Source organism: Halteromyces radiatus, assembly GCF_025201355.1.
Source record: "Halteromyces radiatus strain CBS 162.75 chromosome Unknown BX664scaffold_1, whole genome shotgun sequence".
Lineage (NCBI taxonomy): Eukaryota > Fungi > Mucoromycota > Mucoromycetes > Mucorales > Cunninghamellaceae > Halteromyces > Halteromyces radiatus.
Genome location: NW_026251687.1, coordinates 3,508,408 through 3,535,724, shown reverse-complemented (window position 1 = coordinate 3,535,724; position 27,317 = coordinate 3,508,408). Strand labels below are relative to the sequence as shown.

The window sequence follows — 27,317 nt, the reverse complement described above, 5'->3', positions numbered from 1 at the left end:
TAGAATTACTCAATATATCTCCTCACAAAAAGGTACCTTTTTCATAGATCAACTTTAAAAAAAAAAGTACTAATAAGCTTCTTTATATGATGAAATAGTGCTCCCATATTGAAAGACATAAAGATGAATGTGCTTTTGTCAAGTCATCATGTACAGGATTCAGTGGTATATATTTACGCTTCTATTATTGCTCTCAACTTTGGAAACCGCTATCTGTCTCATTGATGGTAAAAAGATAAAACTAACTAGTTTTTTTTTTTTTTTTTTTTTTTTTTTTTTTTTTTTTTTTTTTTTTTTTTTTTTTTACTAAACTCACGTTTTATTCTTATAAAGTGTTTAGGCTTATTATTACTCTTTGGTGCTGTCAGTGTCGTGGCTTCAGACTTTTTTTGTAAGTTCCAAAAAAAAAAAAAAAAGATGGAATGACTAGAAATATCTCTGCTGACCCTTTTTTCTCTATCCTATAAACTTTATTAGGTCCTAACTTGCAAACTATATCTTCAAAACTCAAGTTATCTGAAAGCATGGTAATATATATATATAGATATATTTTAGTGATATAGATAATTAAATATAAGAGAACTATTAAGGAAATATTCACTTTTTTTTTCTGTCACTTTTATTAGGCAGGGGTAACCATATTGGCGTTTGGAAATGGAAGTCCAGATCTTTTTAGTACATTTTCAGCAATGAATAGCGGATCGGGATCATTAGCTATTGGTGAACTTATTGGTGCAGCCTTTTTTATTGTTGCTGTTGTCTCTGGAAGTATGGGTATCATCCGGCCTTTCAAATCAAAAAGAATTACTTTTATGCGGGATGCATCTTTTCTCACTGGGGCCATTACTATGATTACTTGGATTGTTTATCATCAACGTATTTGTTGGTATCATGGTGTTGCTCTTATTATGTACTATGTATCTTATGTCTTTATTGTCGTTTATGGTGCTTATCATTTCCCTGGTTCTGAAACGCCTGCTCAGTTAGAATCAAAGTCTTTGGAACCTTCAGTAAATGATGCATTGGTGACTGAAGTATCAAGGTTACTGGGTAATCAAGGTAAAAATATATAAGTAAAAAAAAAAAATATGGGTTTTCTTTTTTCTTTCTCAAGTATCTTTTTTTTTTTTATTATTATTATTATATAACCAATGTAGATCTCAATAAAAAACCACCACCTCTATCAATACCAGAACATGGATTTTTACTTGAATCAGGTTCATCATCTCAGCATCGTTTTGGAAATGTCATTCGGCCAGTATCAATCAATTCTTCACAGCAATCAATGAAGTCATCTTTACGTATCGATTCTATCTATGGAGCAAGAACTACCAGTACAAATGGATCTATTTCTTCAAGAATGTATCGTCACGCCATGGCACCACGTGTTGGGATCAGAACATCTTTATTTGGCGCTATTGAAGTAAGGAAAACTATACACAACAAAAAAGCACCTGCATTTCTGTTTAGAAAAAAATAAATAATAAAAAAAAAAAAACTCTAACTCATATCTATTTATTATTCATTTTCTAGTTCCAAGAACAAATTACCTCTATCCGAAGGGCAAATAGTACACAATTAATGCAAACGCAAAGACAACATGACCATTCGTCTATGTCATCCACATGGAAAAGACCTTTAGAATATTCTGTTCCCAACATACAATTTGTACGACGTCCAGATGAAAGTGAGGCTACACAAAGATCGGCATTTATAGGTGATCATTCTCCTCAACTTACATTACAACAGGTATCAACAGAGTCAAATGGCAAGGATGATTATTTTGCATATATATCTGCCAATCAACATCAAAACTCCAACCATATGGAATCAAAACCAACACCTTCACTATCAACAGCATCAGTACCTCAAATCAGACTCGCACCACCAACCAATAATCATCAAGTCAAACCAATAAAAGGTCAAGTTGAAGCAGATCCTATTTTATACACAACAGCTGGTGTCGATATAGAAGAGGATAATGATCATCATTCTATATCCGTGGCTTTACCTACTCCTGATTCTGTCAAAATTCTTCCTTCAACTCCTGAATTCTTACACTCGGATGATAAACCTTGTACTGTCATGGTAGGCCCTATTCCTATACCTATTCACACTTACTTGATGCTAGAAGATATCCTTTATACACTATTCCCAACATTACAAGATTGGTCCAGCAAAACCACTTTCGCCAAACTTAGCTCACTTGTTGCCTTACCTTTTGTCTTGATCTTCACATTAACTTTACCTGTGGTGGAAAGTGAAGATATCAAAATCGATGACTTTGAAGTGGCTGCAACAGATGAAATACTAGAATCTACATTAGAAACTCAGCAGCAACAACAACAACAACATCAAAACCATCAACGTCAATCTTATTATGAATCAAATGCGACTTCTTCTCAACACCTTACTATTCCACCCAATATACCCATAGCAACAAAATCCACTTCATCAAAGACATCATCCAATGGATATTTAGTTGTACCTGATGCAAACTCATCTATACCATCACCTGATCATCAACATCATCCATATTATTCCAATGATTCATCAGCTGTCGATAATTGTTCTATTGGATTGGCTGAAGGTGATGATTTTTTGGATACTCTTCCTGAATGGAGTCGATGGCTTATTGTGGTTCAAGCAATATGTGCATGTACTTTTTCTTTCGTGGTGTTGGCCGGTACAAAAAAAAAAAAAAAAAAAAAAAAGTGATATTGGCTGATATTGGTTTTTTATTATTAATATTATTTGTAATAGTGAATGGGTTTATTGCTTTTCAATATATCAGCGTTGGGACTGCCATAGGATGTATATTAGCATTGTTCATCATGACATGCACTGATTCAAGACAACAGCCTTCTTGGTATTGGCTACTTTCGTTTGCAGGTTTTGTCATTGCATTGAATTGGATCTTTTTATTGGCCAATGAAATGGTTGGGTTATTACAGGTAATATATATACATATTACATTATCAATTGGAGCTGAAGAGACTTTTATTTTACTCTATTATCTTATTTTGCTTAGGCTCTGGGTGCTATCTTTAGTATCAGTGAAGCAATCATGGGATTGACCATATTTGCAGTTGTAAGTCAAATCGATGTAATTATCAAATATCTATAATTATTCATATATATATATATATATTAATATTAATACATAGGGAAGTAGCGTTGGTGATTTAGTGGCAAACACAGCTATTGCAAAGGTAAAAAGCAAAATAATCTCATAATTTGTATTGATTCTTTTTTTTTTTTTTTTTTGATAGATGGGCTTTCCTACAATGGCCATCTCCGCGTGTTATGCAGGACCTCTTCTAAGTAAGTGATCATCATTCAAATATTACAATAAACCAATTATTTCTTTTATACAATATTAGATATGGTGCTTGGAGTTGGTATATCATCAACATATCAAACTTTGTTAACTGGTGTACCATATAAACTGGATATTGCACCTACCATCTTATTATCTTCTGCTGGACTTATCACTGTCTTATTGAGTACCCTGGTAGTTGTGAATTTGAATGGATACTGTATCAACAAGGAACTTGGTTGGTGGATGATTGGTGTTTATGTTATTTGTTCCTTTATGGATGTCTTATTGGAAATGGATATATTTTAAGTCTTATTATTCCCATATTTTATTTTTGAATAAAATATTATTTTTTTTTTCTTTTGCTTTGTCTCATATATTATCACAAAGCTCATGTCTCACGTGGAACTCGGAATTTAAAATTATATTTTGCTCTGTCTGTCTAGTTTGTTATTGGGTTTACATTTTTTTTTTCTGTTTTTTCTCTTTTTCCCTATTTTCTCCATTTTTGCTTTTGCCTTTTTTTTTTTCCTTCATGGATTCGCAATGGTAAGTACATATTATATATTACATATGAAGAGGCAGTGACGGAAGTTAAAATAGGTGGTAGTAGTAGGCAACAGGCAACTGATTATTGTTATCGTCATAGTTATATGGTTCGATTCATATAACCTTTCTTTCTCAACGGGTGTGTGTTTGTGTGTTATGGGAGGAAGAAAAGGACAAGAGAAATATCTCATTGAACCATTGATGAATTATTTACTCAATTACTTTTTTTTTTTTTTAATCCTAGGTCATCATATAAACAACAACCGCCGACAAATTCTAATGGCACAACCACCACTATTGATGCACCTCGAACTTCCTCAACAAGAAACTATCGAACGATATATGATCCTGAATTAGATCGTGGACGAACAAAACAAGGCTCACAACTGAAATATCAATATGAAGGAGATACAGTAAGCATAGTAACAAAAAAAAAAAAAAAGAAAAGATTGCTCTACACTGTCTTGGATACAATACCAGCATTAAAAAAAAAAAGCTTGTCGTTACTCATATGAAGTTTTATATCTTTTTTTTTTTCTCTTTTGTAACAATGTAGAATGATACAACACCACCTGAAGATCCTCGTCTAAATTTCTCAAATCGTGGAAAGGATTTATCCAAAGGTCGAAAAACCTACCGAACAGAACTTGATCGTGCCCATTTCGAGGTAAGAACAAAAAAGAAAGAAAAAAAGATATACCGATTACTAATATATCCTCTATTGATATAGTTTGATCAATATTCTATTGGACCCAAACCTCTTGCTACAGTACTGGTTACGAATCTTTCATCCTTGACTACAGAAACTCAAATTGCAACTTATATGTCAGTTTATGGTCAAGTGGAACGTGTTGACATTGAAAGGAATCCTGCAACTGGTGGATCACTTGGTATTGCCTTGGTTGGGTTTGGTGGAAATGGACATGCTGCTGCAAAACTTGCCGTAGAAAAAGGAAATCGTAGAAAAATGGGTCCTGCCAGTGCTGTCAAAATTGAATACGACCCAACTGGTAAAAGAGGAAAAAAAAAAATTCATTGATATTACCATATTGGACAAAAAGAAAATGCTGACACTAACCTCTCTTATTCTCTCCTCTTCGTTTTCTTTTTTTTTTTTTTTTTTAGGTGAAAAATTGAAAGCAGCTATACTTGAAGCCTCTTCAGAAAGCGACCCATCAACAAAAATAGACAGTGCTCTTGATAAATCATCTTCATTATATGATAAATCAAGAAATGTATCAGCTCAAACCTCATTACCGAATGACTTGAAAAGACGACAACATTATCATGAAGAAAACGAACTGGTAGACAAGGATATTTCTAAATGGTCAAGGTATGATAGTAGTTATCGATATCAACGTTCAAGGGAATATGTGGACAATCGATATTACAATGACAGTCGGTACCGGGGCTATTCGAATGGCACTTCATCATACTCACCGGCAACAACAGCATCTATTAGTGACTTACCTCCATCGTCATCCGCATTACCACCACCAACTTCAATGCCACCACAAGCACCAATGTATTCATCAAGCTCAAGGTATCCTATGCCTCATTCTTCTTACTCAAGGAACTATGACCTCGACCGATATGAATCAACATCGCGCTCTTCTTCTTATGGCTCACTACCTCCTCCAACATCATCTTTGAAATGGGATCCATCTTCAAAACATCATACTGGAATAACAAATCATTCAAGGTATAAAAGTCGTAGTCGCAGCCGGAGTCGTAGCATAGGACGGGAATCAAGTTACTACGAAAACGATTATCATTCTGGATCAAGATCTCGGTGGGACTATGATTCTGGGCGTGGTGATCCTTGGGAATGTGATTGGGATCGACGTAGAAAGCGAAGTGATTACAGGTCAACTCGCGATGATCGACGATTACGAGAGGTAATTTAATATTGAATTGAGACTAAAGTTAATTCTTCACATATAATCTGATTCTTTTTTTTTTTTTAAAAAAAAAATATATATAGGACCGAACATCTACATCTGAGAAACAACCATCTTTAGTCATTTCGAGGAAACATCTACCATTTGTGCGTGGCATCTTGGAAGAACTACGGAAAGTTTTTTACCACTACAATTTTTTGGAGGCAAGTCTCAGAAAAGGAAAAAAAAAAAAAAAAGGGAACAAACAATGACAGGTATATTATATTGTCTAACACTCAATTCCTCTATACCATTTTTATTAGATTTATCACGATGATGATAATTGGCAAGTTGTATTTGATTCAATAAGTACAGCAAATAGGGCATTGGCAGCGATAGATGGACAATCAATACTGGGATATGTATTACAAATGACTTTACAAGATCCAGCGGCCTCCAGCGAATCGATCACTGATGTAAACGATCAACAAGAAAAGTTACGGCAACAAAGTTTGGAAAATACGAATATACATCTACCTTCAACTTCGACCACGTCGCTGATAACTAATTCAAATTTGGAAGTCTCATCATCAGAGTCGACAACGAAAGATTCATCCCTAGTTAAATCTGAATCATCATCTTTCAACAACATCCAGTCACTCGAACCTGATCACCAGTTAGATGATCAATCTACAAAGTCAACTGACCAAGTTGCTCTGCATTCTTCAAATCAAGATCAAGTCGAAAGAAATAGCAAACAGACACAAAAATATGGAAACGTCATGGATCATGCCAAACAAATACTTTTCGATCAACTAGCGGATGTTTTTTTGAAGGATCTAAAGAATCGTGTGGTTGGACCTTGTATTTATGATTTTTTGAATCCCGTACTTTACAAACGAGCAACTACAGCAACGCAGACAGTAAAACGTGGGGACTTTGGAGTGTTATCAGCAACCACAATCAATGTTGGCGATACCTCTGATACATCTTCTGACAATAAACTGGTTGACAATGCCTTGGCGTCTTCGGCTCCATCAGTAACCGGAAACAATGGTAGTACTCTTCCCGATATCAAATCAGCAACATCTATCGATACATCTACTCCTATTAGTTCATCCAACTCAACAATAGATCAGCAAGATGACATCAAAAAAGATGATGGCGCTTTCTCTCTACCCAAACCTGAAGAAAAGATCAATGAAGGACCACTACCATCTCTCAACAAATTACCAAGATTCAAAAAGCGATCCACCTCAACTGCATACAAATCATCAACTACAAGTGAACATACTAGAAATGGATTATATCATCAACACAGTCGCTCATCCTCACAAAAATATAATAATTACAGCGGAAGCTCTGACAGCGACAATGATGACATTGGTCAGGGAAATGGTTATAGCTACGATGACAGTGATAATCAACAAGCATATGGATACAAACCTATGAAACACAAAAGAAAGCTATTTAGATCAACATTCACATCAGAAAGAAGGGACTCTAATGATACTGCATCATCACTGACATCGGCCATGGCATCCAATATCGAGAAATCTGGTACATTTTTTTCAAGCTCGGAAGAAGGGGAATATCAATCTGGAGCATCATTACCTTCAAGTGACCATGAGACTGGCAAGGCTTCTTCATCTACCACTATCGTCCCTACGGTAACAACGCCACGTAAAGGAAGCAAGATGATGGACAGGAAAAAACCTCGACGATTACGAGATTATCTTAGTGATGATGAAGAAAATGAACTCGATCAAGAAGTACACGATTCATTTCTCCGAAGACTCCACCGAGAAGATGATGATATTTTGGACGATTCTGTTATCAAGAAAGAGGAACACGTGGACGCAACAAATGGCATGGAATGGAATCATGTGGACGGGCAAACTAAGAGTGATAGTACAGGTGAACATAGTCTTGAAGATATGGATGAAGATGACGAGATTGGCGTGAAACTGGAGTGGCAATACAAAAAGCAACGGAAACGCAGCAAACAACGTCGAGATACTTCAGCTGACGATACATCAGATGTGGGCAACCAGCGAACACCTTTAAGTGGACATAAGAAAAGGAAGAAAACTATGGCATCAACAAATAACGCGAAAATCAAAAAGAATGAAGCGATGGATGACATTGATATTGGTGGCAGTACACCAGAAGATGACAGCACACTTGGCAATGGTGGTGAAGAAGATGTTACACTAGATAATCACAGCAACAGGATGATGATGATGAAGAAGGATGATGATAAGACTGAAATGGATCAAGAAACATATGAACGCATGTTGCTGGCACCTGATTCTTCGGATGACGAAATGAATGACTTGGAAGAAAACATCAAGGATGGAAAAGTACAAGACGAAATCCTTCAACCTGAATGGGATCCATTCCGACAAGTACAAGATGTGGAAGATTTTGAATTCCTACGATTGGCAATTCTGGAAAAACTTGGACTTGGAGCGAGCATCTCGGAAACGGAAAATAAGGAAACGACGACGTCGGATCGTGGTGGATGTGCAAGATCCAGAGGATATTATGTGATTTCAGATGCAGAAAAGGCAACCTATCTTCCCAAGAACAAAGCAGTACTGGATACTTCTTCTCTGACAGGCAGACTCTCTTCGCGTACGAATCGAGTGAACAATCGACGGTTTGCAGCTGGTATGGAAATGCAGAAAAAGGTCATGGCGGATTCGGATATCTTGAAATTCAACCAACTCAAGGGACGCAAGAAACAACTACGATTTGCCAAATCTCCTATCCATGACTGGGGTCTTTATGCGGAAGAACATATTGATGCAAATGATATGGTGATAGAATATGTAGGTGAAGTTATTCGACAACAAGTAGCTGAAGAACGTGAAAAAACTTATGGACGATGTGGGATTGGAAGCAGCTATTTATTCCGTGTGGATGATGATATTGTCATTGATGCAACAAAGAAGGGTAGTATTGCCAGATTCATCAATCATTGTTGTTCTGTAAGTTTTTTTTTTTTAAAAAAAAAAAAAAAAAAAAAAAAAAAAAAAAGGGATAGATATGTGATTCTCATCATTTTTATTTTATTTTGTTTTTATTTATTGGTAGCCAAATTGTACTGCCAAGATCATCACAGTGGACAAACATAAAAAGATTGTTATTTATGCTAACCGAGACATTGAACCTGGAGAAGAAATCACTTATGATTACAAGTTTCCTTTGGAGGCTGAAAAAATACCTTGTCTTTGTGGAAGTAAGGCCTGCAAATTGACACTCAATTAATGGACATCATTCAAGAACAAACATCTATATATACATTCCTTCCCTCTTTTTTTAGTTTTATCTATACATATTTATACTCATCGACTTCTTTTGACTTATTCTTCTCCTCATTTCATGTTTCCTTCTTAATATTTAGTTTATCCCTTCGACTAACCTGATTACTTTGTAGATACATTCGTCATCATCCTTAATAATAATAAGCATAATAAAAAAAAAAAAAACTTCTTATATTTATTTATGGTTGTACACGACGGAAACACCAAATCAAGATGATCGGAGCGCATAGAAATCAGAAACAAGAACAAAACAACGTCCTGAAAAGGGAATTGTTTATATTGTTGTTGTTGTTGTTGTTGTTAAGATAGTCAAAATTAGCGTATTGTTCCTCCAACCATTCACGTTGTTGAGCTTCTTCGGTCACGGGTCGAGCTGTATTATGGGTAATCTCCATGGAAATAGGTCTAGAATATCTTTTAATACTAATGGGAGATGATGATGGTGATGTTAAAGTAGATGATGATGATGATGATGATGATGATGATGAGATTAAATCAACCATGGGCGAGGCTACCTTTTTCTGTTCTAATTGATGCCAATCAAGTCCAGCAAACCATGGGTGATTGAAAATGGAACCGTCATTACTATTAAGTCGTTGATGTGATGATTTTTGTAATAACTATAAAAAAATATAAGGGAACGATCCTAATTTTTTTTTTTTTTTTTTTTTACTTACACCAGATATGAAATGAAGACATGAATTTGATACTTGACCATAAGCATGATCAGGGAAAATCAAAGGTTCATAAAGGATGGCTTTGATTAATAATTCGTTTGATGGAGCCGTAAAAGGACGCTATTATATTTATATATATAGGTGAGTGGATTGAAAAAAAAAAAAAAAAAAAAAAAAAAAAAAAAAAAACTTACAGTGCCAAATAATAATTCAAAGGCAACAATCCCTAAACTCCACCAATCGATGGAGGTGGTGTAACCTTGTTGTGAAATGATTTCAGGGGCCATGTAAGCCAAAGAACCAGCTTTGGACCATTGCAAGGGATGATTTGTTTCAAAGGTAATGGCGACATTGAAATCACTTAAATGAGCATGACCATTGTTATCTAACAAGATGTTTTCAGGTTTGATATCTCGATGACATACACGATGTTGATGAAGATAATGTGTGGATAGACAAACATCAGCAATGACAGCACGGACGTGAGATTCTTTCAAAGGATGATGATTGTTTTTTAATAACCATTGACGTAGATCACCTCCAGACATATAATCCATCGCCATATAAAGTTGATCATCATCTTGAAATGCATATCTTAAATTAGCAATCAAGGGATAAGATAATCGTTCTAATAATTGACGTTCGGCAACAATATAATGACAGCCACGACGTTGGATTGTTTTCTCTTTAGACATGATTTTTAAGGCAAATGTTTGACGTGTTCGCTTATGTTGAACTAATCTAACTTGACCAAATGATCCTTCTCCTACCACTTTTAATAAAAGAAAATCATCTAAACTAGGGGATGCTATAATAATGCAAACAAAAAGAAAAAAGTAAGTCTGTGCCTTGTTTTAAGCTCCGTCTGCATATTTTGTGTACTTTGTTTACCATTAGGATCCACTTTGTGATGACTAGTCCAACGCATTATTGTTTCTTTTTCAAGTATTATAAAGAAATAGAAAAAAAAAGAAAAAGAAAAAGAAGGAGAAACAAAAATAAAATAATAAAGAAAAAGGTTTGGGTCTAAATATAAAAAAAAAAAGAAAAAAAAAGAGTTTTATTGATTGTTGTTGTTTGAATGTTGAAACATAATGTTTAGAATAACGCTTCAGGTTTGTACAACCCACAAGGTGAATGAATATCTGATCATACAAAAAAAAAAAAAGTTATAACATCTTAAGTGGTTGAATAACCGATTTTGTCACATGTCAAATATAAGCAGAAAAAAAAAAAAGGGGAAGTTTATCTTTCTTTTACTAATATAATTAATATCATTTAGAATCATCATTATTATTATTTGTTATTATTAGTATTTTATCATGATATGATTATTATTCATACCTAATTCATTGTTCTTTTTCTCTTTTGTTTTATATTTTTTATCCCCAAACTATGGTGTAGTACCATCCAGTTCCCGCTCGGTCAAAAATCATATATCTGCTCCGATTTTGGTTTCTTTTTTTTTCTTTATTTTTTTCTTTCTTTCTTTCCCTTTTTTTTTTTTTTTCTTTTCTTTTTTATTATTTATAGAAATGGATTTCCTTCGACAATTACCTACACATGTTTATATAACTGGTAGTCTTGCCTTTCTTGTATGGTTTCGAAACTATGGTGGTTATCGATATCGATGTCTAATGGCTATTCTCTCATTAATATTAATGGCCACATTTGGTGTCATTGCTTCTCTCATCTTACCTATCTTTGGTCAAGCTGGATTGATCAATTATCTTGTTGCTAGAGGTTATCATTATATTGGTGGTTTCTTCACTGGTCTTCGTACTACTATTATAGGTCAAGAAAATATTTTACAATCACCAGCTGTTTATGTTTGTAATCATCAAACAAGTTTAGATATCATGGTTATGGGTTCTATGTATCCAAAGAATACTTCAGTTGTTGCCAAAAAAGAACTCAAGTATTATCCTTTTTTGGGCTGGTTTAGTAAGTTATAGATGATTTGTATATATATATTATATATTTATTTTTATTTTATTTTATATAGTGACATTAAGTAATGCTATCTTTTTGGACCGAAAGAATCGTACCAATGCTTTGAAAGAAGCTAGACAAGCTGCAGAAGATATTCATAAGAAAAAGGTAAATTAGAATAATAATAATAATAATTAGGGAAAGTGAAAGGATCATATGTTTACCATAGTGATGATTTTTTTTTAGATCAGTGTTTGGTTATTCCCTGAAGGTACTCGAGGTCATTCTTCCAAGGTAGATCTTTTACCCTTCAAAAAAGGAGCATTCCATATGGCTGTTCAAGCACGTGTCCCTATTGTACCAGTTGTGATTGCAAACTATAATGATATTTATTCTACCAAAGCAAAACGATTTCTTCCTGGCAATGTGAATATCAAAGGTACAAAAAAAAAAAAATGAACGAATGAATGCATGAATGATTGTTTTCTCATATTTATTATTATTTTATTAATAGTATTACCACCTGTTGTGACCAATGATATTGATGAAGATTCAGCTTCTATTGAAAAGCTCAGTATCCGTGTACGTGAATCTATGTTGACAGCATTGCGTGAAATCTCTCCAACCACCAAAGAAGAATAATAGGATTAAATAGAAAGGATTTTGTAGTAATAGTATCTTTTTGTGTGTGTGTGTGTTTGTGTAGTTTAGAGTATCCTTTTATATATATACTCAATAAACAAATCAAAATGATATCAACTAATATGTATTATATGGATTTTTTTTTTTAATGTACAATTTCGGTTCAATAAATCATATACACAAGCTTAGTTAGGTCGCCGTCACGATTTTGAATTTGAACCAAGAAAATGTCTCTCCCTTTTTTTTTTTTTCTTTCTTTCCTTTGTCTTTCTTTTTTCTCTTTCATACCATTTTTATCAAATTACTCTTCTTCTCTTTATATACTTTAGTATAGTCAAAATCAATTTTATTTTATTTTATATTTTGAACTCCCAGTCCTTTTAGTGCGTAGTAGTTTTGTGCTGGATCCCTTCTCTTTTATTCCTTATTCTCTTTTGCTCGTTCGTCGGATACGCCAATGGGCACGACGAAAAGTCGTAAAACAAGGCGAAACACCTCAAGACCCGCAGCCATCGATTTTCTTACCAATATACCTCTTGGCAATGCAACAAACACCAAAGAATCTTTACCTTATTCATTTAACACCTACTCTGACAATCAACAACATCACCATACTAACAATCCTGACAGTGATATTCTTGATTATACTGAATATCATGATCCTACTTTTGACGAAGATGGAGGACCTTCTGATATCGCTGGTAATAAATAATAATAATAATAAAAAGGGATCAACTTTTTTTTTTTTTTTTACTAATATTTTTCTTTTCTTTTGGTAAGCCTTATCTTTACATTCTACTGATAGTAGTTCAACTGATGACGAACACCATTCCTCATCCGCCGCCGCCGCCGTACCAGTGGAACGACAAGGACATTCATTATCACAAGCTTCATCCTTCTTGACATCTGGAGCCTTGGACCTTGTCACATCTCAAGGAGCAAGAAAGAAACAACAATATCAAGAACATCGACGACGTAGTTCGGGGGATTCTTCTCATGAACATCACAAATTGACCCGTGAAGATAGTGAACGACCTATTGCATCTGAAAAAATCAAAAAGAAATCAGCTTTATCTGGCAATAAGGAGGTAAAAAAAAAAAAAAAAGAAAAGAATTCTATGTAGTTATTGATTTTTTTATCTTCGTAGCATGGTCATGGAGGTGGTACCACCATTATGTCTGTTTTTCGATATTATACGGACAAAATCCGACAATCCGCTGGCAAACGAAAAAATGATAAAACATCAACACAATTGGGATATGTGTAAGTGACAAAAAAAAAAAAAGATAGTCCATTACTTTTTTCTAAACCTTTTTTTTTATTCTGTTAGCCAACAACAACTTGCAAATCATGATCATCACAAACGACGAGCTGGTCTTTCCTATGCTCATTTTCTTTCACCCATTGGAACATTATTGTAAGTAGATAAAATACAAAGAAATATATTGATATATTATTTCCTTTTTCTCATTATAGAGATGATACTACGGTAGAAGAACAACTTGAAGAAAATGCTTATGATCCTTTCTTTTTGGATAATGACTCATATAATTATATTGGCAACTTATCAAGCTCATTGGTAAAGAAATTTATAAAGATATATTGATAGATACCTAACTCTATCATTTTTTTTTAGACTTCTTCCACACAAAATGTTCGACCAGCGGATGCAAGAAAGGAACTAAATGAACAATTCCGATTGGCCCATCCTGATATCCCTAGTGAAATTACTCTTACCAAGATTCGATCCATCAAATCACATTTATTAGAAATTGGCAAGGCTGTGGATTTAGAAATCTCGACTTTGGCTCATGCTTATGTGTATTTTGAAAAACTGGTGATCAAGGTAAGAAAGGAAAAAGAGGAGTAAAAAAAAAAAAAAGATGGGAGTAGATCAAAGAATGAAAAAGAATCAAAAGAAATTTGTCTCCTCAAATGAATAATGATTTGATAGAATGTGGTGACCAAAAAGAACCGGAAATTGATAGCAGCATGTTGTCTATTTTTGGCATTCAAGATCAACGAAGCTAAAGGTACTCAATGTCAACCATTATTGGAGGTAAGTGATATGATCAAGATGGAAAAAGGATAATTAACTTTTCTATTTATAGGCCATGGATGATGAACTTGGTGAAGATGCGGAGGAAATTCATGAACATGAATTTGCTGTGTTTGCCGATCTTGAATTCAACTTGTATATTCCTCGCCGTGAATTCATGCCTCATTTCGAACGGATATTCACTCATTTGGGTAAGCCGATGACAGAATTAATATTTGCACATACTGACATCATTTTTTATTAGAAAACAAATCCATTGAAGCTTACCTTGGTGATTCTTATTTTTATCAAGTCCAACGTTAACATCTATGATAGTTTTTTTTTTATATAAATAAAGTGTATGTGATTAAACATTCCAGTGGAAGTGACTTTGACAAATTTCGATATCTGCAGTGATGATGATTTTTTTTCTTTTTTGCATCTTTGTTTGTTTTCTTTTTCCATCTTATCAATCCATCTCGGGTCAAAGAAAACAAGGCTTGACAGGTATTGAGATTAAAAAAAAAAAAAAAGGGAGAGGATGCTATGCAGAAAAAAAAAAAGGATTGGTCATTTGTCAATACATTTGGACAATCATCATCTATGCAAACCTTATGACGAGGAAAAAAATGGAATCCAAATGGTATGTCTTTATTAAATATGTTGTAAAAAAGGGGAACTAAATTAAACGAAAAAAAAAAAAGGAATGCATATCAAGAATACTATATGTAATGAGGAATGAATGGATCTATTCACGAAACAACAAGTAAAAAAAAAAAAAAAAAAAAAAAAAAAAAAAAAAAAAAAAAAAAAAAAAAACAAATTGGAGATACATGAAAAAAAAAAAAAGATCAAGAATGTTTCTGGGCATATTTGTTTTCTTCGTTTGTTGTTGCTGGTATTATTTGTTGGCTATTTTGTACAAGTGTTGAAGAGGATGATTATATATTACACAACTAATCGATGATGATTATTTTTTTTTTTTGTTGGGTCATTTTTCCAGTCGATCTTTTCCTCCATCATCAGCATCAAGTTGAGGATCGGAAGAGTCTGAAAGTTGAGAAGTTCGTTGTACTCGTCTGGTTAGTGATGTTGTATCGCATTGCTGATCTGTTTTTTTTGTTGGTATGATATCTACTGGTCTATGAGGTAGAGAGAGTGATCCGTTTGTTTCTGTACTATGTAAACTGAGAAATGTATCCTCTCGTCGATGATGTTGAAAAGTACGCCATGGTGTTTTGGAAAGTAACCGTTGTATCCACCGATTAGATGATGAAGTTCTATGATGTCGATCGTCATGATTATGCTCGTAGATAGCTTCATCCACTAACCTCGTTGATCCAAAGGGTTGCCGTTGTTGTTGTTGTTGTTGTTGTTGTTCATATGCTGTTGCTGTTGTACTAGAGATCGTCTTAGAAATCGTCTTTGTCAATGCTGTTGATGGGAATGAATATGGATGCTTTTCATCAGGCACATTGGTCTTATATTGTTGTTGCTGTTGTTGTTGTTGAGTATAATTATTGGTTAATGTAATAGTTTCTGATGAATAAACAGGTGGTCGAGAAGATGTAGGTGAATTAGCTGAAGTAGAAGTTGATGAGATGGCATGCATTTCCTGTTCAAGAGGGACAATTACAACTACTTGTTGACGTTGAATCTGAGGAGTGTCATTATCATCGTCATCATCTTCATCATCATGTGAATGAGACGTTGGATCAGGTTTGGAACTAAGAAGATAAACACCATATACCAATACACTAATACCAACAAAGACAAGAGAGATGGCCCAACCAGGATAATTACCAATTTCGTCCAAATAGATGATTGTATTCACCAAACCAACTGCAGTATAAGTACCATAAAATACAGGAACAACCACAACAGAAGTATATAATTTCAAGGCGGTATTCAAGCAATAAACCTAATAAAGCAATTATAAAAAAAAAATACATAAATGCATAACCTTTATAAATATGTACATATGATATGTATGATTTATGTACCTGTAAGATTGCTGTGATGATTAAGGCTAAAATGATGAATCGACTTGTGTTGTCTGTAAATTGATTGACTTGAGAATTGACGGACAATGTAAAAAGTTTGACACTATTGAAAATATAAAAAGTTTTATATAATAAAAATAAAAAGAAGTGAAACTTACCCACTTTTCGCCAATAAAAGAGTTTCACTAGCTAATAGACCACCATCCAAACTAAACATGAGACCAACCATCCTTCGCATCTTCTTAGTTGTCATACCAACAAAAACGGGTCGTTTTAATTGATCAGAAATAGCCCAGCGTGACCATATAGCAAAAGCCAAACCAGAAAATGTAACAATATTCAAAGCACTAAAATAAATGATGAAGATAGGTCTTGTAAATAAAGTCTTGAGATTTTCCAAAGAGATAGAAGCTTCCGCTATATAAAATATATATTAAAAACAAAAAAAAAAAAAACGGAAATATAATGATCAACAAATATAGTCATGTCTCCTTTTTATTCCCCCTCCCCCAAAAATAAAATAAAAGAAAAAAAAAACTTACGGTCTTCTCCATTATACATGCCACCAAAAACAACTATCCAGATCACAGAAGCTACAACAACTAAAGTACCAAAAACATCCTTTCTTGTAATGTTTGTTCCCACCAAAATTTTGGCAAAAATAAAGTTGTAAATCAATGCAACACTACCAAGAGGAGCTACCCACTAAAATAAACAAATAAAAAAAAAAAAAAAGAATTTGTTAGTATTGGTGGGGATCTTAAGAAAGGTGATGATAATATACATATATATAAATACTCCAATCACTCCCTTCTACTAACTCTTCCAAACCCCCCTTCACACTACCTGTCTATTTCTTTCTTTTTTTTTCCACTCTCTCCTTGTTTTTTTTTATTTATTTTTATTTTTATTATCTTGTATTGAATCATACCTGAGTTTTGAGATAATCTAATAAAAATGTAAAGAAAAAGTCAATAAAAATATGTAAATATGAAAAAAATTCAATATATATATTTCATGAGGAATAAATAACCTTACTTACTAAGAGCAATAGTACTACCAATAAGTTGACTAGCTACATAAGTATAAAGTCCAATATGCCATAAAGGACGTCCACAATCACCTCGTCGTGTTGGTTTATTACCTTCTTTGACATGATCTAGTTTCAATATATTCAAACCAAGAGCATCCATAAACGAAGCTCCTAAAGATACAAATACCCCAATCACAAAATTGACCGCGTTTTCACCGGCCATCATGTGTAAATGAATAATAAAAGGGTATTTTGCAAGGAGATAAAAAAAAAAAAGGAAGACCGAATAAAAGAATAAAATAAAAAAAAAAATAACCAACAAAAAACAGATAAAATGTGATTTATATATATAAGAGAGAAGGATAAAAAATAATAATAATAATAATAAAAAAAAAGAGTATATAAAAGAAAGAAAGAGGAAAGAAAAGAAGGGGTGATTATCGTATGTAAAAAATACAAGTATCAAGAAAAAAAGGGGTCACCAAAAAAGGAAATCGTACTTTGGGCGGAACACACTTTTTTGTTGAAAGATTCGAAACAGAACCAAACAACCAATATCATCTCTTGTTGATGTTATATATAAATGATGTTTATTTACAACAACAACAAAAAAAAAAAAAAAAAAAAAAAGAGATATTAAAAATAGATCAAAAAAACGAATGATGGGATGAATGGAATAATAACTATTAAATAATAATAAAAGAATAATGGTAAAATGATAAAATACGAGAAAGGATGGAATATAAAAATTGTATAAATTGGGAGTTTTTTTTTCTTTTTTGTTTTATACATATATAAAAAATGCATCAAGTGGTAATAGCTGTAGGTTGGAATTTATCATCCGAGATCAAAGAATAATCATCATCTGTCAATGCTAAATCATTCACATCATCTTCAATTTCATCTAACATAAGTGGTTGACCTATATATATATAGAAAAATCAGTATTATTTATAAATCTTTTTTTTTTTTTTTTTTTTTTTTTTTTTTACCATGAGGATGATGTTGTTTTTCTAATCCAACAATACTATTCGGTGCTGCTTCACGATAATTTACACTGTTTCGATTGCTTCTTCCATCTCGAAGTTGTAATGTAGGTCTTCTTCCAAGTTGACTAGTTTGACCAGTGGTTGTACCATTTGTTTCCTCCATAACCTTGACAGGTGTTTCGTATACAGTATCTTCATCATCCAATATCATTCTTGGTGCTGCATCACCATCTTCCGTTGTCCAAAAGATATAATCAAATTCACTCATCAGTAAATTGAAAATCGTACCAGGTATACCAAGTGTTGGTGAAAACACAATACTGACATTTCGCATCGTCATTTTGTTGACATCAGAATGTTGTACCACTTGAATCAAATGTGCTGTCAAGGCCCTTAACAATGTATAATTCTCTATAGGTAAGATAGAAACAAGTCGTCCAAGTTCATTCACTCGATCCTTTCTATCCAATAGATCTATAAAAAACAAATTCAATTAATAAATACGAAATTATTATAAAATAAATCAAATTTACCAATCACATGAAGGAAATCCATACGATGTTCACGGGTCAACACGCTAGTTGGCAATTCACGTAGCCACATTTTCAATAATCCAGCAATAGCATGTACGTCATATTCTTCTTTGGCTGCCAATAGATTGATGTCACCCTCTAAATAAATAAAATTAGAATAAGTATTAAAAATTTTTGCTTTTCCTTTTAATATATATATATATATATTTACTTACCCAAGTCAAATTTCTGTTTGAGTGATTTCATCATTATATTGCTACCACTTAAACGATAAAGTCCTTCTTCCAAAACAGCTTTCTTGGCATCCAAATATTCAATACACCGGAAAACAATGGATGGTAATTGATAAGTATCTGATACACGAGACGTACGCACTGATTCTTCGAGAGGAACACCAAATACAGGATGAAGAGGGGTTTGATTGGTTTCTTTACTGGAGGAACGACCATTTTCATTTGAAGGACGAGATAGAAAACCACGTAATCCAGAGGATGTTGATGCACTAGTGTTGCCATTTGCACCTGATGACGTTGATGATATGTCCAAAGTATTGTTGTTGGTCGTAGATGATGAGGATGGTGATGGTCGAGAAGGAACTACCAAGGTTTCATTGCTATTGTTGAACATTTTCTTGCCCCAGAATGTCATTCGTTTATGTTTGGTTTTCTTTTCTGATACTTCATCACTGAGTAATTCATCGCTATCACGGCCAAAAGCAGGAGAAGGAGATAATGCACGAGCAGGGAGAACAATTTCTTCATTGTTGGTATTGAGTAAATTCACCATGGAACTACGTCGAGTAAGATGATGTGGCGTACGTGGTTGTAAAGAATTATTATTATTGTTGTTATTTGATTGGGTATGAGAAGATGTCGCATGTTGAAGTTGATCCAAACTTGTACGCTGATCAAAGACAATAGGCGGTGCAGATGGCCATACTGAAGGTAATGATTCTGAGCTTTCATTGATGGATTTGGAAAAATCAGTAGGACCAGAAACAGCAACGCCAATCTCTGAAGGATCTTGCATCATGGATGGTCTAAGTTTATCAAATTCAGATTCATGAGAGGAGCCAGACTTCGTACTTGTACCAGATTTAGAAGAAACTGATTTGGAAGGTTTCTTTTTCATCACAGATCCACCACCATTATTGACTTGTTGTTGAGTAGTATCGGTTGATATATATGCTTTATCTTCTTCCAAAGTCACATTCTTGAATAACACATCCACCCAAGCATCCCGTTCTTCATCAGAATCAGCACATAGAATATGTCGAGCCACATGAGAAGATCCAGACCGTTTTTGTTCCACAATCAAAAAAGCATGTCGATAAATATTGTTTTCATCCGAAGTAGATGTTCCAGGTGTTTGGCGTCCAATTTGAGCATTGACAAGTCGAATGGTACCAAGGTGATTACCATCCTTTGATTCATAGTATTCTAGACTAGATCCATGTAGTACAAAGTAACGTGTTTTCCAACCACCAAAGTTCTTGCCTCGTTTTGTCAAATAGCCTTCTTTGCGTCCAGTACGAGAATACATCACATCATTGTCCACCACATTCGTACTTAAGAATTCACATAAATCAGAGATATCATCCATGGGCAATAATATAATATGTTGAAGATAATGTTCCAATGCTGCTTTTCGTCTATCCACTTTACTTGGTGAATTAGTGGTAAATAATGCTTTATCAGGTAATTTGGCAATACGATTTGCAACAGATCGCTGATTTGATTTCAACTAATAAAAATAAATAGATGATGTAAATATATATATATTCCTTTTTTTTTTTTTTTTTTTTTGTACCTTGGCATCCAATTCAAGAAAATGAGAATATAATTTTTCTACACGCCATAATTCTTCATATTCCAAATTATGTTCATCAGGTTTCTTGCCAACAGCAATAATAAAGGAAATCACTTCACGATTCTTTTCATTTTGACGTATATTGGAACCAAGTACCTTGACTGCAATGTTTGTAATACCACCAGCAAAAGGACTTGATGTTGTACCACCAGCACCAGTCATAGGTCCACCAGAGGAAACTGAGGAAGATGATGATGAAGATATAGTAGTTGCTGATGACATGGAAGGCATAGGTAGAGGAGGTGGAGGAGAAGAATTATTCATAGAATTGATATTGGAAGTCGTAGGAATAGGTGTGGAAGAAGTTCCTGAAGCTATAGGTATATTATTGTTGTTGTTGTTGTTGTTGTTATTGTTGTTGTTATTGTTGACAAGATCATGAGCGTCTAAAGATGGCATGGCAGGAGCATCCAAACCCACGGATGAAGATGCAGGGGGTGGAGAAAAGAAGATATGACTTTCTCTTTTTGATCTATTTCCAGTACGCTGAGCCATAGTAGTAGCAGTAGTAGTAGAAGAAGAAGAAATCGTAGGACCACCAACAGGAGGAGAGCAAGGGCGTAAATAAGAAGAAGACGAAGAGAAAGATGAGGACAAAGAAGAATCATCAGTGGGTGTGTTGGCAAAGACGGGAGAAGACACGCTAGGCATAGGAACTACAAAAGGTGGTGGTTTATTGATTTTGAATTTTTGTATATTTTGAGCATCTTTTTCCATAATCAAGTTTCGAGGAGAAGTTGGTATTTGTTGCTGTGTTTTTATTGTTGTTGCATTGAGAGTCGAGTCTGAAGTGTCAAGAGAAAAGTTGAGTTGTTTTCCACGTTGACGTTGTATTTGTTCCTTATGAGCATGTTGATGTTCAGGTTTTCCACTATTAGAACGATAAGGAGAGCGAGGTGGAGGCATAGGACTTGTTTCTTCATCTGGTTCTGTCATGGCTTTGAGAGCTTCAGGTGAGAAAAGGATGGAAGCACGTTGTTTTCGAGCGCGTTCAAAAGAGTTAACATTATCTTGTAAACCATCCCTTTCTGCAGCCAAGTGAGAATTTTCTTTTTGAAGGTTTTGAATCATGGAGCGTTGTCGTTCAATAATCTTCCATAATTGTTCATTTTGAGCTCGTAACTGATTGAACTCTTCAACATTGACAAAAGGAGCAGACATATAAAGTGTTGAATGTATAATGAATTGATATTTATATATATATATATATATAAAAATGATATAAAGAGTGGAATGGGATTAAGTATAAATAAAATAAATATATAAAGATATATATAAATATATATATATATAAAAGAAAAGAGAAAAAAAAAAAGAAAATAAAGAAACAAAAAAAAATATAAAGAAAAAGAAAAGACACCAAAATATAAAAGGAGACAAAGGAGAAAAAAAGCCAAAAAAAAAAAAAAAAATTATATATATATATATCCAGTCAGGTGTCAATGTTACACGATTTATATGTTTTTTTTTTTTTTTGTCAAGGCTTAAAAAGAGAAAAAGAGAGAGACATGGATCTTATTTTATATATGGTAACCAAAATGATTTTTCTTTATTCTTATATAAAAAAAAAGTATATATATCTTATATATAATATTAAATAAATCATATTGATATTCATATCGTTTCTTTATCATTTTTTCTTTTCTAACCCCTCTTAACTCCTTTTCCTTTTTTTTTTTTTTTTTATTTCATTTCTCTCTTTCTTCTTCTTCTCCATAATACTCTAAACATTTTGAATCGGTGCTTCAATATTCATTTACTAAAAGAAAATGTCACACATGATAAAACCTTACTTTACACTTTGAAAACTTTGGATGTCAAGAATAAAATATGCAGTAATATATAAAAACACGTTTCTTTTTTTAAGACAGATAGTAAAAATGGTATTTCTCTTCTTTTTTTATATATATATATAAATATTTTTTTTAAATTATCAATCATGATATATAAAACTAAAAACTAAAAATCAAAATCATTATACTAAGATAAAAGATCATCAAATGGAGAAGATGATTTTTGTTGTTGTTGTTGTTGTTGTTGAGGAGTCATCAAAGGTGAAGAATTAGCAGAAGCCCAATTATTCCAACCAGCATTGACACTTGTAGATTTCATAGCATTCATAGAAGGTCCAGTACTTGTCTTGTTCGTTTGATTATTTTTACCCAAAGAATCCAAAGATACAAAACCAGATGCTTGAGACCAAATACCTCCTGGAAGATCAGATTTTTTATTGTTATTGTTGTTGTTGTTAGTAGATACATTGGATGATGTTGTCATGTTGCTACTAGGAGTCATAGGTCGAGATGATGACGAAGATGTTGTAAATGTATTGGTTTGTTGGTCAAGTAACGAAGGTTGAGAAGCTACCATCGATGGTGATACAAATGTGGGTGCTGCTGAAGATGAAGTAAATGTGTCGTCACCCAATAAATCAAACAAATCATTCTTCTTTGCTGTTGTTGCTGATGTTTGAACAGTTGTTTTCGCTGTATTTGATACTGCAGGTGCACTTTGAAAATCATCAAAATCTGATATTGTTATTTAAAGAAAAAAAAAAAAAAGAAGAAATGAATATAGGTATATATAAATAACAGGATAAATTTTTACCATCATTTCCATTACTAGTACCACCAGTGGCAAAATCACCCCAATCATCATCCACTTTTTGTTCATTGCTAGGTTCACTATCACCGAAATCAAACAAATTGGCTTCCTTAGCTGTTGCAGGTTGAGATCGTTGAATAGGACTTGATGGGTTGCTAACTGTTGTTGTTTTCTTGGAAGAACGGCTCACATCGACATCATCATCATCATCGTATTTACCGCCAATATCATCATCATCATAAAAGCCATTGCTACCAATGCCTGAACTGCTGAATCCACCACCACTACCCATAGTAGGTAATGAGTCACTGCCAAATCCAGTAAAACGAGATCCACTTGAGCTACTAAATCCACCTCCACCAGATCCCATACCGAAAGAAGTAGATTCTGACCCAACACCGGTATACTTGTTGCGATTTTGTCGTGCCTTTTTTCGTTCAGCTTTGATTCTATCTATATCACTAAGTAAATCCGCCAATTCCTTTGCACGATTGCGAACTATAATAATAAAAGTAAATGACGAGCTATATATATATATATAATATATATATACTATTTTTTTTTTGTTATGATAATACTTACTGTTGATACCTTGATCTTTTCCTTTTTCATCTATATGATGAAAGTTTCTCATAATTTTGATCATGGAGATATGTGATCGAGCATCATCTACAACACGTTCAGAACCATTCTTGACTAAATATTCCAATAAGACAAGAGCCTATAAAAATAAAAGTGTAATAATAAAGTTAATGATTATCAAATGGTTGTTTTTATCTATTTCCAGTCTTTTATTATTGTGATACCTTGTAAATTTGTCTCCATTGACTAGCTTCTTTTTCCGTGAATCGTTTGTAGAGAGTAGGCATGATTTCATTGAAGTATTGACTATATAACATGAAAAAAAGAGAAGTTAAAGAGATATATTTTTTCTTTAGAAGGCCAACATGAGGAAATAGTTATTTCTTTACTAATTGAAAGTTCCTTGAGCGATTTCAAGCATCAAAGTACTAGAGGCACCCCAGGCTTCGTTGTTTGTGGCTTCATGGACTTTAGCTTCCATTTCGGTGTAATTGAGTACCACGTTCTTACTATTTTTAACAAAATAAATATGAGTATTGTTTTGTATTGGTTTTATGTTATATATTTTTCATCTATAAAGTATATGAACTGATAATATTCAAAATGACTTACACCTTGTTGATGACATCCTAGAATATAGAAAAGGAGACAAAAGGAAAGATGACAGTTCAATGATGAGTTTGATAAAAAGTATTACAAGATAAAAAAAAAGAACAAACTTACTCTAACTTCCCAAAGGTCAGGTATTTGTAAGTTAAGTTGAGATAAAGAGTTCATGATAATCTCACGTTCAATGTCTATTGAGTTAATAAGAAGTCAAAAAAGAAAAGGAAAGAAAGAAAGAAAGAAATAGAAAAAAGTAAAAGGAAATAAAATGAGAAAAAAAAAAAAAGAGCCTTAACTACAGAAAAAAAATTAAAAATCCGTCATCCCCTTTTTTTTTTTTTGTTAGTTTGATATATTGACAGCAATAAAATGATATTAGTAAAAAGGGAAGATAAGTAGTTTTATACTTCATTATATTACTTTTCCTATCTTTTTTTTTTCTTTCCGACAAATAGTATTGAATTTATTCTTTGGTTCTAGTTAATTTGTTCAAGAGGAAGTTTTTGCAAAAATAAAGGTGGCGGCTTTTGAAAAACGATCAATGAGGTCTCAGAGAGGGAAAGTGCTAGACATACAAAAATCAGCAGAAATCCAATTTTTTCCTTTTTTCTCTTTTCTTTTAACTAGTTCTTCCTCTTCACCCCCCCCCCAAAAAAAAAGAAATAGTTTATATCTATCTATTTATATAAAGTATATCAATATTAGTCCTCATGTCGTTTGCTAGAAAAGCTCCTACTACTGTTGGTACTGATAGACATCATCCTCATACCTTATCTACCTTGGTAAGTATCTTTTTTTTAAAAAAAAAAAAGTAGTAACGCGTTCCTCATCTTTTATCATCTCATTGCTTTTTCTTTCATATTTTCCGATGTATTCTAGGACTTTCAAAGTGCTAGTTCTGCTTCAGCTGCTAAAGCCATGAAGGTAGAATTAAGCAAGTTATGTTCACAAATCACTAATGAAGAACAACGCAAGGTAAAAAAAAAAAAAAAAAAAAAAAAAAAAAAGAATTTCTGAAACAGCTATCGGATGAATCCTTAACTTCTTTTATTTATTTACATATTTAGTTCCGGTCTCAAGAAATGGATGGATTTTATATGTTATTTACAAGATTCCTTGATGAACAAGCCAAAGGAACTAAAATGTAAGTGATTGATCAAAAATGGGTATTATCGGATAATCATGGGCGATCAACTGATGATTGTATTTTTTTTTTTTTTTTTTTTTTTTTTTGTATTATTTTTATCCCTTGTTAGTGATTGGGATAGAATTCAATCTCCTTCTGCTGAACAAATTGTACCTTACAAGGATATTCCTGAAGTCTCAAATTCCAATGATCTTGAAAAACTAGCTGTACTCAAGTTAAATGGTGGTCTAGGTACAACTATGGGATGTGTTGGTCCAAAATCTGCTATTGAAGTCCGTGGTGGAATGACCTTTTTGGATTTAAGTGTGCGCCAGATAGAGGTAACAATGCAACCCAACAAAAAAGAACTTTAAATAGACTCATTTTATTTTATTTTAATTAGTATTTGAACAAGAAACATGATGTCAATGTTCCATTTATTTTGATGAATTCTTTCAACACTGATGATGAAACTAAAAGAATTGTTCAAAAGTATGCTACTCATAATGTTGATATCATTACTTTCAACCAAAGTCGTCATCCAAGAATCAAAAAGGAATCTTTATTACCAGTACCTCGTACACCTGATTCCCCTATTGAACAATGGTATCCTCCTGGACATGGTGATTTATATGAATCTTTGTATACCTCTGGACTTTTGGATCAACTTTTGGCTCAAGGCAAGGAATACCTTTTTGTTTCCAACGTGGACAATTTAGGGGCTACTGTGGATCTCAACATTCTTCATCACATGGTTTCTTCCGATGCTGAATTTATTATGGAAGTCACTGATAAAACCAAGGCTGATATCAAGGGTGGCACTTTGATCGATTATGATGGTCATATTCGATTATTGGAAATCGCTCAAGTACCTGATGAACATGTGGAAGATTTCAAATCTATTAAGAAATTCAAGATTTTCAATACCAACAATCTTTGGATCAATCTCAAGGCTGTGAAGAGGGTAATGGAGGAAGAACAATTGGAATTGGAAATTATTGTAAATCACAAGACAACTGAAAGTGGTGAAAAGGTCATTCAATTGGAAACTGCTGTGGGTGCTGGTATCAAACATTTCAAGAATGCTCATGGTGTCAACGTACCTCGTACTCGATTCTTACCGGTGAAATCTACATCTGATTTATTCTTGGTTACTTCTAATCTTTATTCTTTGGTTCATGGTGAATTAGAAGTTAATCCTAAACGTATGTTTAATGTAGTTCCTTTGGTCAAATTGGGTGATCATTTCAAGAAGGTTAGTGATTTCCTCAGTAGATTCAAAACTATTCCTCAAATTTTGGAATTAGATCATCTTACCGTGACTGGTGACGTTACTTTTGGATCTCACGTTGAACTTCGAGGTACAGTTATTATTGTAGCAAATCATGGTGAACGTATCGATATTCCTTCTGGATCCATTCTTGAAAACAAGGTAGTGACTGGTAATCTTCGTATTTTGGATCATTAGTTTTTTTTCTTTTTTTTTTTTTTATATATATTTTAGTATAGTTTCGTTAGGGGTATTATTCATTCCTATTCATCTTCTTATAAACAATAAAAAAATAAAAAAATAAATAAATAAATAAACAAATCATCATTTTTATA

General features: G+C 33.3%; 10 protein-coding genes across 10 annotated transcripts; 6 read left to right on the top strand and 4 right to left on the bottom strand.

Moving 5' to 3' along the window:
* Positions 1–98: 98 nt before the first annotated feature.
* BX664DRAFT_368706 (Sodium/calcium exchanger protein-domain-containing protein) lies at positions 99–3,616 on the top strand (the record flags this gene model as incomplete). The annotated part of the gene is made up of 11 exons (XM_051548593.1): positions 99–227; positions 334–391; positions 478–527; positions 627–1,059; positions 1,260–1,464; positions 1,878–2,368; positions 2,716–2,954; positions 3,032–3,091; positions 3,168–3,212; positions 3,273–3,324; positions 3,384–3,616. Coding segments are annotated over 11 exons (1,995 nt in total), but the record flags the coding sequence as incomplete, so codon positions are not given.
* Positions 3,617–4,498: 882 nt separating this feature from the next.
* On the top strand, positions 4,499–4,950 carry BX664DRAFT_28801 (uncharacterized protein). The gene is made up of 2 exons (XM_051541779.1): positions 4,499–4,535; positions 4,599–4,950. Exon 2 carries the CDS (start codon positions 4,692–4,694, stop codon positions 4,905–4,907), a length of 216 nt encoding a protein of 71 aa, XP_051405412.1. The 5' UTR covers positions 4,499–4,535; positions 4,599–4,691; the 3' UTR covers positions 4,908–4,950.
* A 3,125-nt stretch (positions 4,951–8,075) lies between these two features.
* Positions 8,076–9,021, top strand: BX664DRAFT_254160 (uncharacterized protein; the record flags this gene model as incomplete). The annotated part of the gene is made up of 2 exons (XM_051540355.1): positions 8,076–8,741; positions 8,848–9,021. The coding sequence occupies 2 exons, from the start codon at positions 8,076–8,078 to the stop codon at positions 9,019–9,021; spliced, it is 840 nt and encodes a 279-aa protein (XP_051405411.1).
* A 237-nt stretch (positions 9,022–9,258) lies between these two features.
* On the bottom strand, positions 9,259–10,786 carry BX664DRAFT_290193 (kinase-like domain-containing protein). The gene is made up of 4 exons (XM_051541872.1): positions 10,646–10,786; positions 9,949–10,562; positions 9,755–9,874; positions 9,259–9,697 (listed from the first exon to the last, which is right to left on the bottom strand). The coding sequence occupies exons 1-4, from the start codon at positions 10,680–10,682 to the stop codon at positions 9,311–9,313; spliced, it is 1,158 nt and encodes a 385-aa protein (XP_051405410.1). The 5' UTR covers positions 10,683–10,786; the 3' UTR covers positions 9,259–9,310.
* A 463-nt stretch (positions 10,787–11,249) lies between these two features.
* On the top strand, positions 11,250–12,449 carry BX664DRAFT_377523 (uncharacterized protein). The gene is made up of 4 exons (XM_051548777.1): positions 11,250–11,698; positions 11,760–11,854; positions 11,933–12,125; positions 12,201–12,449. The coding sequence occupies exons 1-4, from the start codon at positions 11,290–11,292 to the stop codon at positions 12,326–12,328; spliced, it is 825 nt and encodes a 274-aa protein (XP_051405409.1). The 5' UTR covers positions 11,250–11,289; the 3' UTR covers positions 12,329–12,449.
* A 118-nt stretch (positions 12,450–12,567) lies between these two features.
* Positions 12,568–14,746, top strand: BX664DRAFT_322225 (uncharacterized protein). The gene is made up of 9 exons (XM_051543453.1): positions 12,568–13,029; positions 13,109–13,416; positions 13,477–13,592; positions 13,660–13,746; positions 13,806–13,908; positions 13,966–14,175; positions 14,284–14,388; positions 14,441–14,579; positions 14,633–14,746. Exons 1-9 carry the CDS (start codon positions 12,786–12,788, stop codon positions 14,689–14,691), a joined length of 1,371 nt encoding a protein of 456 aa, XP_051405408.1. The 5' UTR covers positions 12,568–12,785; the 3' UTR covers positions 14,692–14,746.
* A 440-nt stretch (positions 14,747–15,186) lies between these two features.
* BX664DRAFT_290186 (magnesium transporter NIPA-domain-containing protein) lies at positions 15,187–17,708 on the bottom strand. The gene is made up of 6 exons (XM_051541871.1): positions 17,413–17,708; positions 17,302–17,318; positions 16,913–17,075; positions 16,529–16,787; positions 16,371–16,473; positions 15,187–16,288 (listed from the first exon to the last, which is right to left on the bottom strand). The coding sequence occupies exons 1-6, from the start codon at positions 17,627–17,629 to the stop codon at positions 15,359–15,361; spliced, it is 1,689 nt and encodes a 562-aa protein (XP_051405407.1). The 5' UTR covers positions 17,630–17,708; the 3' UTR covers positions 15,187–15,358.
* Positions 17,709–18,033: 325 nt separating this feature from the next.
* Positions 18,034–21,955, bottom strand: BX664DRAFT_290183 (uncharacterized protein; the record flags this gene model as incomplete). Its single annotated transcript, XM_051541870.1, has 7 exons — positions 18,034–18,325; positions 18,396–18,866; positions 18,926–19,063; positions 19,141–20,668; positions 20,735–20,973; positions 21,253–21,501; positions 21,667–21,955. The coding sequence occupies 7 exons, from the start codon at positions 21,953–21,955 to the stop codon at positions 18,210–18,212; spliced, it is 3,030 nt and encodes a 1,009-aa protein (XP_051405406.1). The 3' UTR covers positions 18,034–18,209.
* An 819-nt stretch (positions 21,956–22,774) lies between these two features.
* On the bottom strand, positions 22,775–24,461 carry BX664DRAFT_363580 (uncharacterized protein; the record flags this gene model as incomplete). The annotated part of the gene is made up of 5 exons (XM_051548384.1): positions 22,775–23,322; positions 23,402–23,896; positions 23,981–24,119; positions 24,205–24,286; positions 24,370–24,461. The coding sequence occupies 5 exons, from the start codon at positions 24,459–24,461 to the stop codon at positions 22,775–22,777; spliced, it is 1,356 nt and encodes a 451-aa protein (XP_051405405.1).
* Positions 24,462–25,159: 698 nt separating this feature from the next.
* BX664DRAFT_322217 (UTP--glucose-1-phosphate uridylyltransferase family) lies at positions 25,160–27,233 on the top strand. The gene is made up of 5 exons (XM_051543452.1): positions 25,160–25,368; positions 25,466–25,561; positions 25,654–25,730; positions 25,843–26,053; positions 26,116–27,233. The coding sequence occupies exons 1-5, from the start codon at positions 25,297–25,299 to the stop codon at positions 27,178–27,180; spliced, it is 1,521 nt and encodes a 506-aa protein (XP_051405404.1). The 5' UTR covers positions 25,160–25,296; the 3' UTR covers positions 27,181–27,233.
* The last annotated feature ends 84 nt before the right edge of the window (positions 27,234–27,317 follow it).